Consider the following 17,668-nt stretch of genomic DNA (forward strand, 5'->3'; position numbering starts at 1 on the left):
GCCAGTTCTCTGCCGAGGCCCCTTCACACAGGAGCCAACAATTTACTTAAGCTAGTTAATTGGGTTTCTGTCACTGGTAATCAAAAGGGTTCTAACCAATACTCTTAGAAAAGGGAACTCTGAGAACTTGTCTGCAATGGGAAGTGCAGATCTGTGTTAGAATCATGTGATTCCATTTTAGCTGGAAAATTTCATCATCTCTCTGAGTCTCAGTTTGCTGTCTGCAAGATGGAGGTAACAATGCTTTCCTCCAAGAGCTGAGAGGAGGTACTATACCTAGCATTCAATATGTACTCAAAAATATGAAATATTTATATTTTTTAATATCCAGTAGCCATTACCTTAAGATTTCCAAGTATGTACATTCGTAGTCACATATTAAGATTTTGGAGGCAAATATACACAATTTGCTTCATAAAGATGCTACTTCAGTCTTCACAAAATCCACTTACTGTACTTTAAAGACAGGGAACGTCTTATTTTCCAGAAAAAAAGTCATTTATCAAGAAAATGGTTAATCTTTCAACGTTTCATTGTTTAATTTTTTTTTTTTTAAGATTTTTATTTATTTATTTGACAGAGATAGAGACAGCCAGCGAGAGAGGGAACACAAGCAGGGGGAGTGGGAGAGGAAGAAGCAGGGTCATAGCGGAGGAGCCTGATGTGGGACTCGATCCCAGAACGCCGGGATCACGCCCTGAGCCGAAGGCAGACGCTTAACCGCTGTGCCACCCAGGCGCCCCTCATTGTTTAATTTTTAATTGGTCAAGACTTCAGCAAGAAAATAAGATGTTCCTATTTTAAAGACGCCATTTTAAGAATTAAGCCATCTAATAAGTTAGTCCTCCATCACCTAGAGTATTAATAATATTAATAATATTAATTCCTCCTTTCAACTAATGAACAATGTGCATGAACATACCTTTCCAATTTTTCAGACAGATTGTCAGCAGAATCAGCAGAAGGGATTTGGTATATGTCTGATAATTCCAGGCGCTGTCTATACCCTTTTGACAAAATTGGTCCGGTCCAGCTAAAACAAAGATAAGGGACAGATGTAAATATTCACTTGACTTGGTCTCCAATATAGACTTGGAATCTGATACTGTTTAAAATCTTCTGTCAGATGGGAAATGGTGGGTGCATAAATATGAGAATAAAATAATCCAACTTATAAAATACCAGTACTTCATATCTTATATCTGTATAAAACACCAAAACCTCTGAGCTAATGTGACTGAGAGAAAGGATCAGGAATGATAATGGAATCCTTTCCAGAGGAAAAAAACAAGTCACTACACATTCTATATTAAAAGTACTCTTAAAAAAAAAAAAAAAAAAGCAAAAAACTGCCCTAGGAGCTCCTGGGTGACTCAGTTGGTTAAACTTCCAACTCCTGGTTTGGGCTCAGGACTGATCTCATGGTCATGAGATTGAGCCCCGCATCGGGCTCTGTGCTCAGCACTGAGCTGGCCTGACTTTCCCTCTCCCTCTCCCTTTGCCCCTTCCCCCTGCTCTCTCTCTCTGTGTCAAATAAATCTTAAAAAAAAAAAAAAGCTGCCCAAAACAATGAAATACTAGGCGTTTATAAGCGCTGAAGCCCAGTCTCTACCACTTTAAATATAAAATGATCTATGAATGATAAGATAGACCCTCAATCAATACCCCTATACAAGGTTGTTCTTGTAGTACATGGTCCTCAGCAAGAAGCTATTTGTTGAATGAACTAATTATAGCTGAAGGATTAATGAATAGTTTGTATTAATTTGTTCACCTAATTATCACTTCTGAATCATTACTTGAGGGTGGGGATCATAGTTCTACATTTTGACTCCTCAATTCACAGCAGTTACACACATCTGCCCTTTACACATCTAATAAAGAACAATTTATGATGGACACTAGTGAAGCTAGTATGATCAATAATTAGACAGGATACCCCAGGTCTTTTCTTTTCTTTCAGTTATTTTCAAGTATATTGTTTCTAACTAGTATGGATAAGACAAAATAATCTTCATAGAGATAAGAGCCTAGACACAGGAAGACCAAAAGCTGGCAGACTACAGGCAGTGGGGTGGTATGCAGGCAAATCTTTAACCAGCCCTTTCCTGGGGGGGGGGGGGGGGTGACTTAAGTCATTTGCCAATTTCTGTGGTGTAAATACTCCCACTGTGACCAATTTCAAGCTACCAAATGTGAAGTTACTGAACACAGAGTTGGGAAGATACACGGCTGCATATTATAACATAGTATATTTACCTTTCAGCTATAATGAAGGTAAATAAGCTCAACAGCAGAGATAATAGTAAAATGTCAAATTAGGTAGCGACAACTTTTGAGTTTTTATTATCTTTGTTTTAATATAATTATACGTTTATATCATTTAATTTTTAATACTAGTTGTACTTAACAACGAGCTCACAAGCTTCCTGAAAATTTAACAATCTGCTTAGCCAGAAAGGGCCAACTGCAGAAGATCGCTGACTGCCAGATGATTGAAAGACTTGAGACAAGGGTAATGGCATTGAAGACAAAAAGGAAGGGATCTACAGAAGGCCTAGGAAAATGTACTCCATCTATTAACAAACACTGCATGTTCAGTATGTTTGAAATTATTAAAATATGATACCAAATTTACAAATAAACAGAATTTTACTATCTGTAAATTCCAAATACCATAAGACATTTGCAGGAAATTAAAAAAATCTTTTCATCTCTTTAAAAAATATATAAACATACATCTTTTAGTCCATATCTAAGATCTGATGATCATTCCCATGAATGAGTCTCAACCTCATTTTAAAGTAATACAATTTGTTGGCTGCCTCTATACAAACCTTCCTGTGTAATTTGTGCCCATTTTAAAACATATATTACACCTTGATATCAAGGTTTGATTATCAAGCCCAGAATCATCAAACCAAACATATTCAGTAGTATTAAAACTCAAGTTAGCCCTTCACAATTATTAATAAAAGTTAATGTTTCCTGATAGGCTTACCACAATAAAACCATATTTGTATCCTGAAATAGAAACCTGGCTTAAAGTGAATTATGAGAACTAAAATCAGTTGACCTTAGGCTGCCTAGTAATCACTAGACTTACCCTACAGAGAAAAAAATATTCTGTTAAGTTAAACTGATAACATTGTATGAAATTTCTGCTCCAATGAGTTCTCCATGCCTGCCTCAAGCCTATCTTAGAAATGCAAAAACAAAGACAAAACAAAAAATTCCCCAGATATCTACACTTAGACACTTAATGAAATATTAGTTAATGTAAAACTCCAGCCGCCACTCCTTTTGAATAATCCTGAGGAGGTTAAACATACTTAGATAGAATTTAGGAATGCCTGGTCAGGATTTCTTTTTTTTTTTTTTTTTTTTAAAGATTTTATTTATTTATTTCACAGAGATAGAGACAGCCAGCGAGAGAGGGAACACAAGCAGGAGGAGTGGGAGAGGAAGAAGCAGGCTCACAGCGGAGGAGCCCGATGTGGGGCTCGATCCCATAATGCCAGGATCACGCCCTGAGCCGAAGGCAGACGCTTAACCGCTGTGCCACCCAGGTGCCCCAAGGATTTCTACTTCCATATTCCTTTCATTTGGAATCAATGATCATCAGGTGGTTCATAAAGCAAAGCGGGTACGCCTGGAATTACCCAACGCAATAAACCCTGTTCCTTCTTCCCTTTGAATTTGCTCCCACCATCTCTTCCTCTCATCTCTAATTAACTTTATCCTTCTTCATTCATAACCAGTCACTATATAGTGGCAATGGACTTTAAAAAATGGTCTTAGAAATTGTGAGTTTCCAAAGGTCCTAGTATCCCAGATAAACTGTTCTATTCATATAACTATACAAGGCTTCAGATTTCATTGAGGAAAGATGCTATCACTTCATTTTTTAAACACACACACAGAAGAAATTGTTTTTTAATTAATTTCATTTCTTAGGACAATACTTCCAACTTTTGCATAGAGTGACTTGTAATTTCTTATAATGAAAATAATTTTTCAATCATAGCCACTATTAAAGCCTTGGTTTTCACAAAACCTATTGCCCTAAAACCACATAATTAGAGCCTATAATCATTTTTCCATTTGACATTGGCTTTTATTAATCCAACAGAGACATCTGACATTTTCATGTGCTAGAATTTAAGATGAAGGTCAGGTGTTAGACCTTTTCAGTTCAAAATGATTTTGTCTGTATAAAACAATCATGCTTCCACAGTATTTCACTTTACATTTCCTTTAACTGGCCAAATGAAATAAAAGAGCAAATTCAACAAGTACTAGTTGCACAACTCTTCTCCCAAATACTGACAAATTGATACACTCAAAGACTAATAGTCTTTTTCCTTTTTGCATGAAATAATTAATACTTGAGGAACCAAGTAGAAATTAAACTATTTTGTGTAGACAAATATAAATACACCTGAGGTTTTCTCATCATCCAATTTATTTACCATCAGTTTGAACTAGCCCAAATAATCTGAACAGTCCTAACAGAAGGAAATGTTGAAGTTCAACGCAGAGGAAAGATGGGGAATCACCTAACACACTGTAATAATAAATCTCAAATTTCTGCACATAGTGCTGTCATTTTGCTTTGGGTTTTTTTTTTGTGGGGGGGGGGGTTGCTTCTTGTTTTGATAAATGGCTATGATGGGAAGGATTGATTTGAGACCAGAAGTCATTCTCATCTTTATAAGGATTTAAAGAAAAAAAGTCATAGAAATAATTCTTCAAATGTCACAGTTGTTTTTATCAACTTAGATTCAATATTATCTCATAGTCAGATGTATTTTTCTCAGTGAATTTTAGTGAAAATAACACTTGAGACAGTAGTGGTACCTGGCTCTCAAAAGTCCTGTGTAAATCTTGCAGGCTTCAAGGGTGTACCCCAAAGTCATAGCTGTGGGGTGAGGGGCAGGTCAGGGAGTTCTCCTTCTCTGATTCCAGACGTATTTAAACAGTATTTGCTGTTCACCCATAAAATGGTGAATTTATAAGTAATACCCACTTGAGTCAGCTCAAAAACCTTTGGAAAGAACATGCTAAAATCAGCCATTTTTGTGTTTGAGAGTTAATTATTCATGAGGGTCTTATTTTACCAAGAGAACTGTGGAAGTTCTTCTTCTTTCTCCAGATGAGTGAACAGCACAGTAAATGTAGTCAATGAATTTTAGACAATCTGGAAAGATAATTAATTGCTGCTTAAAAAAGACAATGAGCTAATTCTGAAAAATTGGACTTCTGGAAGTCCAGAATTTACAGCCATACAGGCCTCTTAATATAAATTAATTTAACCTCATGCCTAAGGAATCCAAACATTAAATAGAAAATCTATCTGCCCATTTTATAAGATGCTTCTAAATGTAAGTGTATTAGGAATGTATGCATATTAAAAAAATGTCTGAAAAGATATTTTCTTTTTTACTTATCTATATTCTCCAATGTTTAACTATGAGCAGGTCTAACTTTGGAAATAAGGCAGAAGTTCTTTTTAATTAAAGAAGGAACACACAGTTATAATCCATTACTTGTTATGGCTATCCAACATAAACTTTCTAGTCAAATGTGTTTTTTTTTTAAAAAAAAAAAAGATTTTTGTTTATTTGAGAAAGAGAGAGAGAGCAAGCACAAGCAGGGGGAGAGGCAGAGGGAGAAGCAGATGCCCCACTGAGCAGGCAGCTGGACAGCAGGGCTCCATCCCAGGACCCTGGGAATCACAACCTGAGCTGAAGGCAGACACAACCAACGAGCCACTTGGGCACCCCTCTAGTCAAATGTGTTCTAACTCCATGATTCTTACATAATGTTCACTATCAGTGCTAATTTCCCACAAAATTATTTTTTTCCCCTGATATGGTTGTCTGAGGTATGATTTCATCATGAAGACTACAAAATGCCAGTCACCTGACTCTTACTATAAATCTGTTACTGAAAAAACTGAATTAGTGATTTTAAGAAGAAAAAACAACTCCAGGCTCCGACACTGTCTCTATCATTTTCCAGTCATTTGACCTTGGAAAGTGCTCTGGATCTCTCAGCTGCAGGTCCTGATGGAAAGAACAACTACCATGACTACTTTACCTGATTTTCACAGGGGCCAAATTCAATTGTTGTCTATAAAGCAGTACAAATGTACCTTATTACATGCTTCTTCATGTAAGAAATTGCTTGGCTTCAGTTTAATTTACTGAGTGCTAGAGCTTATTATTACTGGGAGTATAACAATAGTAATAGCTAACATTAATAGAGTCTTACAACAGCCCTGCAAAATGCTAGGGATTTCACATATATTATTTCATCTGACCCCCACAACAGTTCATAAGTCCTAGTATTATCTCCCTCTTACAGATGAGTAACTGAGCCTAAGGGAGCTTAAATAATTTGCCCACCAAAGAGTTAGAATTAAAAAATAAGACTGTGATGCCAAAGCCTACACTTCTATCAAATGTGCCATATTAGGACCAATTAAAAAAAAAAAACCAAAACCAGCATACACTTAGATATAACTCCAAAAGCACAAGCAACAGTAGAAAAAAATTAATGATATCATAAAAATTAAACACTTTTATGTTTCAAAGGAGACTGTCAAGAAAGTAGAAACATAATCCAAAGAATGGGAGAAAATTTTTGCAAATCATCTATCTGATAAAAAGAGTTTTATCCTTAGTATTTAGGGACACTTATAACTCAATAATAAAAAGACAACTCAATTTAGTCAGGGGAAAAGGATATGAATAGATATTTCTCCAAAAAAAGATATACAAAAGCAAATGAAAGGATTCTCAAGCTCATTAGCCATTAGGGAAATATAAATCAAAACCACAATGAGATACCACCTCACACCCTTTGGATGGCTATCATAAGAAAAACAGGTAATAGGGGCACCTGGGTGGCTCAGATGGTTAAGTGCCTGCCTTCAGCTCGGGTCATGATCCCAGGGTCCTGGGATCCAGTCCCACATCAGGCTACCTGCTCACTGGGGAGGCTGTTTCTCCCTTTCCCTCTACTGTGCTCTCTCATTCTGTCAAATAAACAAATAAAATCTTTAAAAAAAAAAAAAGAAAGAAAGAAAGACAGGTAATAATAAGTGTCGAAAAAGATGTGGAAAAATTAGAACCTTCATCCCCTGTGGTGAGGATGTAAAATGATGCAGGCACTTTGAGAAAATTGTCTGAAAGTTCCTCAAAATATGAACATAAAGTTACCCTATGACCCAGCAATTCTACTTGCTGGTACGTCCCCAAGAGAAATGAAAACGTATGTCTGTGCCAAAACCTGTACACACATGTTCACAGCAGTGTTTTTTATAACAGGCAAAAAAGTAGAAATAATCCAAATATCTACTGCTGAATGGATAAATGGGTATTTCCACAACTAGAATATTAGTGATTAAAAAAAGAATGCTGTACTGACACATAGTACAGAACGGACGACTCTTGAAAACATCACACGAAGGGGAAGAAGTCAATCACAAAAACTACATGGTTCCACTTGCATGAAATTCATAGAATCGTCAAATCTAGTGAGACAGAAAGCAAATTAGCAGCTGTCTAGGATGGGGTGGAGGATGGGGAATGACTGCTTAGAGGCATAGAGTTTCTTTCCAGAGTGATGAAAGTATTTAAAAAAAATACTTTTTTAAAGATTTTATTTATTTATTTGAAAGAGAGAGAGAGAGAGCACAGATGGAGAAGGAGAGGGAGAAACTGACTCCCCACTGAGCAGAGAGCTCAATGCAGGGCTCGATCCCAGGACCCCAAGACCATGACTTGAGCTGAAGGCAAACAGACGCCTAACCAACTGAGCCACCCAGGTGCACTGAAAGTATTCTAAAATTGACAGAGATAGTTTCACTACCTGCCAAAACCAATGAATTGAATATTTTAAATGGGTAAATGGTTTGGCATGTGAATTATATCTCAATAAAGCTGATATTAAGACAAATAGCATACAGAAATTGACTGTCAGTGTTGATCTTGGAAAGCTTTACCACATTTTATTTTTACCCCTAGAACTCGTGAAAGGCAGATTCTTATTATGGTGACGTTGACACTCTAAGCCCTTTCAAACAGGTTTGCGTGGGTGGCTACTTTGAGTGATTAACACCCTTCCCATGAAAAGATCTAAGGACTGGTGACATGCATCATTAAGTCGTGCAAATTACTTATTTCCTGCCCCCCCCCCCGAAACAAGGTGCTTCACAGCTGAAACTACTATACTTTTTCTGTAGAAAAAGTGACCATGGTGATAATAGCGTAAAGAAACTGAGGAATGAGTACCACTGACGAAAAACCACTTATATCAGCTCGGCCTAATTCACTGGATTTCAGGGACTCAAACAATTGAGACAACAAGCAATGGTACAAAAATTCCCACCCATCTTGAAAGATAGCAGAGAAGAAACAAATCATTGTGATTTATAGCCTATGCCCATGTACTTATGAAAAGCAGCCTCAGAGAGGTATTTCATGATTTTTGTTTGCTTTTTATTCTATCTGGGCATGAAGCCACCAATAAAAGCCACAAAATTTATCATAGCTGGAACAATTGGCTAGAAAGATAGGATGATTAACTGCCTTATAAATTTGCTGCATTCTTTATAAGTTCACTTTTAGGAGCTCCTTACTAAGAAAGACAAGTGACACCATCACTCTCTGATTTCTGGGTTTTATTTCCATTGGCAATAAGAAATATATTTGAAACCAAGAAAATAAGGAAGCGGGGAAATGGATTGGCCTTAAGATTTTACGGTAGAAATGCCACTGGGTTACTGGCTGGCATTTGTAAAAGCTTACAGAGAGAAAATTGTGTGACTGTCAGAAGCTCACCACTCTTACTGTTATTTTAGACAATCACATTCTGGAGAGCAGAGCGGAGGAGCAGTTCCAAGCATGCCCAGTGAGAACTGAGAGGCAAAGAAGGAAAACAAGTTCTCTCTCTTCTTCTTGCTAAGGTAGGAACAAAACCTACTTCACATGAATGATATATTACGGATATCACCCACAGGATATATTGATTTAACTTTACTGGTATTTGTTTTATAACTATCCCATTTACCTGGTATTCCCTCCCTTCTTCTAGAACCCTGAATTCTTTATTGAAGCTCTGTGTGTGTTTGGACACCACAACTAGGACCCAAAGTAAACAGTCTCTGATGGATTTTTGAATTTTTTTTTTAAGATTTTATTTATTTGACAGAGAGAGACAGCCAGTGAGAGAGGGAACACAACAGGGGGAGTGGGAGAGGAAGAAGCAGGCCCCCAGCAGAGGAGCCCCATGTGGGGCTCGATCCCAGAACGCCGGGATCACGCCCTGAGCCGAAGGCAGACACCCAACGACTGTGCCACCCAGGCGCCCAGGGTTTTTGCATTCTTGAGCAATAAAATATCCACATCCTTTCCAAGTCCTGGTTTTCATTCTAGAGTTAACTCAACATCTGGAATCAAAGGTACTTGATTTTTCTCTATTCAAGTGTTTCTCACAGTGTGGAGATGATACTCCTCTCCTGGGGACAGTAATCCCGAGAAGCTCTCGGCTGTGGAGTCAGAGCCGCCAGAGGCAAAGCAGAAGCCAACTCTCACGACCTTCAACATCCAAATCACTTAATGATCCCTCACTATGTGTACAACAAATATCACTACTTATTAAATCCTCTCTGAAACATGCTTGCTACTTACTGCCTTGACGAAACTTTTCCCAAAATTAAAAAAAATAATAAAATCAGTGTGATGCCACCCAACATAGTTTATTCAAAGATGTATTTATTTGTTTATTTTGCTTGACAGATAGAATGGTAAAATGGATGTTGGAAGCCACCTTGGAAATGTTCTAAAATAAAGACCATTAAGAACAAATACTGCCTGGGTAACACTGATACGTGCTGCATCAGGAAAACAAAGTTTGACGATTTTTTTAAATTCAGTCATGATAAAGTTGGTCTTGAGGGTTCTGCTTGAAATCATCTAACCAGATAAATGGTCAGTCACATTTTAGGGTTTTTTTCATTTATCTTAACCTTCTCTTCATTTTAATTTATTTATGCTGTCTGCTCTCTCACACTGTTACATTACTGTTACTCGTGATTCCCTCTCAGAATGATTCAAAGAGGAACATGGCCTTGGATTCAGACTTCCCAGCTTCAGATGATTTTCCATCTTCAAATTATATGTGAAATTTGGTTATTGGTGGCATTTTAACCTGTTTTATGCTTCTATTGCTATTATTTCACCCTTGGAAAGCAAACTGCAAATTATAGCATTGAAAGGTAAATTTAGTATCCTGTCTCTTCTCCCTTTGGTGACACATTGCATGACTCAAGATTTAAATTTCAGATCCTGTTCCTAAGGTTGTGGAGCAATGCTAATGCTATTTCTCATTTTCTTGGAGCCTTGATATTACTGGCGGGGGGGGGGGATGACACTGACAATAAAACTCCTGAGAGGTTCAGGGAGGAGGAGAGGTGGCTGTACCCTCACCCTTGCCCCACTGTGAATCCCAGAAAAAAAAGAGCCTGACAGAGGCAGGGCATGGAGACAGTCAGTGGTTCAAGGATGACCAAGGAAATAGAACTGCACTGTAAGAGCCTTACTTTAAATCCCCTTCACTTAATATTTACATCTTTTATCATATAAGAAACATGTGGGTAAATAAAGGTCCATAAACACCCTAAGTGGCTTTTTCCCCCCAACAGTAAAACACACAATAATAGATGCCTGAATTATTAACTGATCCTAATAAGCAATTTAAGAGTTCAAAATGGTCACCCTTCCCATCAGGTCTTGAAAACACAAATCATAACAGAAATCACAATAGTTTAGTGAAAAATCATTTTATAAGCATTTAGGAATTACTGTGATCTTAAAATGTCATGATCTCTTGCTTCCATACGCACTTTAGGAAAATGAACTTTAAAGGAAATATCGAGCCAGATTCTCTTCCTTTTGAACTCTACAGGAGTTCCCACTGGATGAAACCATTGGTGATAAGGGAGATCAGAATTTTTAAAAGGATTCTCCTAGTCTCATCACCTAGCAGGGCATTTTTTGGTTTTGTACCAATACCAACTAGGTGCTAGCTTACCCTGAAGAAAAACTAATAAATTCCTTGAAATAAAATCTGACCTCTATTTCCAAGAAATCTCAAATGCACTGAAATAGTTTCATATAAATTATGTATGTGTGAGCCTCTCTGCATCCAGGTTAAATTTTCTTCCTGTGTGCTCCATTCTTGCCTATAATTCCTCCACCTGAGCCATAACCACAAACTGTCTATTTACTTGTCTGAAATTCCCCGTCTCTAAACATACTGGACTGTCAGCTCCATGAGGGCAAAGACCTTAGAGATCTTTTCTTTTCCTGCTGTATCCCCAGCACCTATCATACAGTACAGCACATAACTGTCACTCATTTATTTTCAAAATTGTTAAATTAACGTTACCACATTACACTTTGTTTGCTACTTTATTTTCCTTATAAGACTAACTTCTTGGACAACGTAAGTGTCATATAAATTTGTATATCTCCATTGTCTTCTCCAGTGTTTAGGACAACAAACGGAATAAGTTAATGTGTTAATTAATTCCTCGAAGATGGGATGTTTATAGCCCATCTGAGGACACTGATATGATTGCAAATATGTGTTGTTCAGCCAATACTCCTGTTCAAGTGTATTAAAAGCCAAAAGCAAAGTCAACACATTTTTCAAGTCTATGGTCAATGCAATGCAAATGTCAAAGTGTCTATACCCTCATATAACATACAATTAAATGTTTGGGCTTGCTCAGCGACCATTTTTGAATAACATCTCTGAGTCATAACTTAAAGCCAATAATCTTAAAATTTCTAGCCAAGATTATTTAATTCCCCTCAATAAAAAATTTTCATATTTAACACCCTTCACTACCAAAACATTCTTCCAAACGTCTGAGCTTCATTCTATTTATTCTTAATGGTGATGTACAAAATGTTATAAATGAAAGTAATTCTTCATTCTACTCAAGAGCAAATGGTCCCTTTTATTCTACCCTCCTTGACAATTCCCATGTCATGTCACTTGGCATCTTCTGCATTATCTCCATGTCATTTCTGTACGTTAGAGATGAGATACACATAGCTTTTTAAAAGGTTCATAAACCAGTGCAACTCCGTATATGTATTATACTTTACAGTTTCAAATTGCTTCTATATTTCATTCTGTTTCTGAACACTATTACTATTAGGAATTGAATTGTATTCCCCAAAAAAAGAGATGTTGGAATCTTAACTCTCAATACCTCATCATGTGACCTTATTTGGTGATAGGATCGTTACAGAGGTACTCATGTTAAAATGAGTTCATTTAGAGTGGCCTTAACCCAATACGCCTGCCCTTATTTTTAAAAAAGGAGATTTGGACACAGAGACAGACACACCGAGAGAATGCCATATGAAGATGAGGGCACAGGTCAAAGGGAGGCCTCTTCAAGTCAGAGAATTCAAAGAGTGCCGGCAAATTACCGGAGGCTGGGGGAGAGGCGCAGAACACAGTCCCCTTCACAGCCTCAGAAGAAACCAAACTTGCTGACACCTTGATCTCAGACTTTTTGAATTCAGAACCGTAAGACAATAAATGTCTGTGGCTTAAGCGACCCAGTTTTTCGTGCTTTGTTACAGCAGCAAAGATATTGGCCTCCGAGCACAGAAAATCTCCATGTTACGACAGTGCAGGCAGAGGGACAATGGAACAAAGGTGACACTCTGAGGATTTACGATAAGGTTAAAAGCTGGAGATAAAAGCCAATGGCAAAGCACAGGCTACAGATGTGGAATTGGGCAGGGGCATTTGGGGGAATGTGATCCCCATAATTCAGAGAATTCACTGGGCCTAGCTTACAGAAGAGAAGGGTTAAACTTAGAGGAAAAAGGTATTTTCTTAGAGCCTGGTTGTGAAGATGGATACAAATTAATTATAATAATCATGCTAATGGCAGTCTTTACCATTTATTAAAGAACTACTCTATGTCTGGCTTTACTCGCTGTCATTTAATACATGGACAGTACTTAATTTTATGTGTTAACTTAGAGAGTGTTTTTGGACGAGATTTATATTTAAATCAGCAACTTTGGGTAAAGCAGATTGCCCTCCATAATATGGGTGGGTCCCATACAGTCAGTTGAAGACTTACATATAACAAAAGGCTGGCCTCCCAAAGCAAAAGAGAATTCTCCATTGTACTGCCTTCAGAATAAAATGGGAACATCAGCTCTCCTGGGTCCCCAGCCTGCCAGCCCACCCTGCAGATTTTGCACTTGCTAGCCTTCATAATCATGTGAGCTAATTCTTAGAATAAATCATATGTATACATGTATGTATATCCTATTGGTCTGTTTCTCTGACCTCTATGACCCTGACTAATATACACAGTAAACACTCAATGAATGTTAGATATCCTAATAATGCTGAGTTGTGTTAAATGAGGATAACTGACTGTACTGACAAGCATAATACCATCATCAGAAGATAAGTAAATTGCCCAAGATCACACTGTTAATAAGTCACAAGGATTCCAGCCAGGTTTGTCTCATTCCAAAGTACATACTTCTTCCACTATATATTGCCACCTAGAAGTTGACAGTAAGGATTAGACACAAAGTAGAATGTGAGACTATTTTCTCAGAGTATAGAGTGGGCGAACTAAGAAACTCAAGGGAAGGTCAAGAACAACAAATATGGGAAGGAAGATCAGCTCAGTGGTTTTCAAACTGTGGGCCCTACCACCTAGTATTCCCTAGAGATACTTCAAGGAGCTCACCAACTTTTGATTTGAGGTGTTAATATTTTTAAGCATGTTTTATTATTTCAAAAATAGGAATTAAAAACACCACACATTCTCATATGTATTATATGAAAATTTTAGCATACTGGATTCATTCAAACATGTTCCTGGACAGTCAGGCTAACTCACTTAGTACCCACTATGAAGGAAAGGTTCCCCTGATATCTCTCTGCACATATTGTAAAATATTATCATCTGTCATTGGTTATTTCCACACTGCATAGGTGAGCATGTCACTGTGGATACACGTGGGCCAAGCTCAGTGAACAACCCACCGTAGCTCTGGCATTCCTGCTCACACAAGGTCTCATCCCAGCCTAACAGAATTTTGCAATCTCTAGGGAATGTTAACAAGCTACATCAGATATCATCATGGTTTTACAATACTTTATGATGTTTACACAACAATACAGTGACATTGATTCTAAAACTCACCATCAATTTAGTACTAGCCTTTCCAAAAAGAAACACTACATTTTAAAAATACATTTTTTAAAGAAATTTTCAATATTATACACTTACTCATGCAATTACCTACCCCTTTCTCTTTAGTATCATAATTAAAGTTTTCTTCTAAGCCTTCTTCACACTCAGATCAAAAGTATTGTTTTGACTCACTCTTGACTATTCACAGCAATGAACAGGGTCACAGTGACAAGCTGCATTCATAACACATTCACCTGGAGGGCAGGCAGGGCAATTTCGAGGCACAGTGAAGTGCTGAACTTGGGCAATTTCTACTTTAATTACAGAGTCTGGGCTGATAAACTTCACACTAAATCTTAACTGTTTCTTTCAAAACTAGATCACAATGTAATCATTCTCAAGAAATTTCAAGCTAGAAACTAAATTTAAGTTAAAAGTCAACCTTGTGAGGTGTAACCAGTATAAATAATTCAACTGAGGTCACAGGAATATGTACCTTCAATATACTGCTAAGTTTCCATACTATAATTCATTCCTGGGCCTGAGGGCTGACAAGTTTCCTTTGACATCAGTTTTAAGAGGCATCTCGATTTCAGAAACATAACACTGCGGAATAGGTGAACATATAGGACCAAGAAAATAGTGCATAAATGTTATATAATCATTTCAGCCCTAATTTGGGAGCAAGAAATTAACTATATCTTTGTATTTATGGAAGAGTTATTGTCTTATATTATCACTTTTATTTGCATATATTGCCATTCCATGGAAGATTTCATTTGGAAATTGGGATTCACTGATGAAACTATTGTTTTTAAAAAATTGTGAAAACCACTGCAGCAAGGCAAATCCGAGACTTACATATACAAAGAATCAAACAACAAGCCAAGAACCATCTGACAGGTGACTCTGCCTCTTCCTTCCAGTCCCAAGAAACAGAATAAGAGTAAACAGAAAGAAACAGAAGGCAAAAATGATGAATGTCTAGGAATTGGTGATCACAGCAGGACCCCAGTGAGGGTTGGTGGTAGGGAAGGGAACACTGAAGGGACTGAACTGGGATGTAGCTGAGAGCTGAAGTTGGTAATGGGAAGAGTGGATGCAAAATCTTGGCAGAAAGTCTGGAGCAGTAGTTTTGATGAAGTGGAAAATGACAGGAAGGTGGATTTGGAAAACGAAAAAAATGAAGGGTGATGGCTAGTACCCGGATGGAATGAATCAGGATAAGAAGTGAAGTCTGGTTTTGTACAACTGAGCTGTTTCCGTGTGACAATGGTTGGCTACTGGCATGCTTTTTGGCTGACCACATCTTTCATTCTCCAACAGGACATTTAGAATCTTAAAGATCCCATTAACCTAAGATAAGACAATGCGCCCTTTCCCCCCTCCTCATCCTCTCTTCTTCATCCCCCTGCCCCCAACTCCAAGCAGCTTGTCACATGGACCTAAGTGGGAAGGCATGTTTCTGGCACTTCCAAGAAGAATAGAGTCTAATGCCTTATTTAAATGATATTAATTATAATGCTTGTATCAAAGATAATAAATTTCAGAGACAAGAAAATTAAGAAAATCTATGTAGAATGAAGTGAAATTATAAAATTCACCAACTCCATTCTAGGCTTTTGGATAGTGGGATGTACTGGTTAAGAGAAGAGCTCTGGATTTAGACCAATATAAATATACATCTTGACTTCACAGTAATTAGCTGGGTGACCTTGTATAAACTCTTCATAATCTTTCTAAGCCACGTATTTCTTAGGTGTAGAATCTGTTTGGAATTGAAGAATTCGCCAAGATAATATAGACAATCCCTGGTACATGGAAAGTGCTTAGTAAATATTAGGAGATAGTGGGAGACCAAAGTACAGATTTCAAGAACTACATGAGAGGATATTTTGAATTCTGTGGCATATTAAACTGTATCTATGTTTCTGTTGTTAATTTACTGAAAAAAAATGTCAGTAAATTCAAAATCCTCTTCCCTGGACACTAAGGTTGGGAAGAGGAATGTTGGGAGAGAGAAGGCTCATGGAGCTGGGAGAAGATGGAATCACCTCCATACCCCCCATTTTATGATTATGTAGTGGAAACCCATCATTTTTCCTCAAATCTGTAGTTTTTCAATCTTTTATTAAGGTTGAGAAGCAGTAGTTGGGCCATTTAAACACATTTTCTTAAGACTGACCTAAGGGTTCCCAGATTTTAGTAGACAAAAAGAATCACCTGGAATGCCGAGAAAAATGCGGTTGCCTTCTCCCAGAGATTTTGACTTAGTAAGGATGGACTGGGATCTAGGAGTCTGCATATTTGATGTGATACATATGTCTTAATTTAAGTTTACTTGATAATTAATTTAATTAATAATTCATTTGATAATTAATAGATCAATATTTTTAAAGCAGGTATTTGGCAGACCAATTTGAGAAGTATTTCCCTAAAGCTATACAAATATTATTATGAAGAAGCTCCTAATTTTCAGAGCACATGTATTTACCTAAAGAATTTCTTTATCCTGTTTCTACATTTCCTTTTCAACAGAATAACTAAGCTTTGATCAAATTTCCAGAAGCAGCAGATTTGGTGGCTCATTGTTTTTTCATAACAACTTATACATATCTACTAATCCCAGAATCTGACTCGGTTCTTCAGTAATAGTGGCTAAAGTGACAGAGTGTGACTTGGGAAAGACATGAGTTGCGTTGCTACCCTTAACAGCGGCAAAAGCAACTGAATCAGGGGCACCTGTGTGGCTCAGTTGGTTAAGCCTCCTCTGACTCTTGGCTTTGCTCAGGTCATGATCTCAGGGTTCTGAGACTGAGCTCCACATTGGGCTATGTGCTCAGTGCAGAGTCCGCTTGGGATTCTCTCCCTTTCTCTCTCCCTTCCCCTCTGCTCCTCCCCCCACCACCCGCACCCCCGCAAATGCTCTCTCTAAGAAACAAATATCTTAAAAAAAAAAAAAATTGAATCAGCAAAGCTTTACATGAGTTCAAAAAGGCTGCCAAATTACTAAGCTAATATCTCAAGGGATCCAAAGACTCTGTTCAAGGATTAAATCTGATATATAGGGGCACCTGGGTGGCTCAGTCAGTTAAGCATCTGCCTTTAGCTCAGGTCCTGATCCCAGGACCCTGGGATCGAGAACTGAACCCCAAGCCCCAAGCCCTGCATGGGGCTCCCTGATGAGCAAGGAGCCTGCTTCTCCCTCTCCCTCTGCTGCTCCCCCTGCTTATGCTCTCTCACTCTCTCTCTTTCAAATAAATAAAATCTTTAAAAAAATTCCAATATACAGTTCTAAATGTAATCACCTTATGTTTATATTTCATAGGAAATATTATTTTTAGTTTTAAAAAATACATCAATTTTTGTTGTCAAGGAATTATATTGTTGACTTCCAGTTAATTTTAT

General features: G+C 37.6%; 1 protein-coding gene across 1 annotated transcript in view; it reads right to left on the reverse strand.

Annotated features, from left to right (window-relative positions):
* Window positions 1–17,668, reverse strand: part of CFTR (CF transmembrane conductance regulator) — a 162,591-nt gene that overhangs the window by 134,704 nt on the left and 10,219 nt on the right. The window contains exon 2 of the mRNA XM_087860871.1: window positions 923–1,033. Within this exon, the coding sequence (XP_087716997.1) occupies window positions 923–1,033 (111 nt within the window). The remainder of the gene's footprint in view (window positions 1–922; window positions 1,034–17,668) is intronic.

This window comes from Ursus americanus, chromosome 3 (genome assembly GCF_024610735.1).
Source record: "Ursus americanus isolate L20-20 chromosome 3, mUrsAme1.1.p, whole genome shotgun sequence".
NCBI classification, from domain to species: Eukaryota; Metazoa; Chordata; class Mammalia; order Carnivora; family Ursidae; genus Ursus; species Ursus americanus.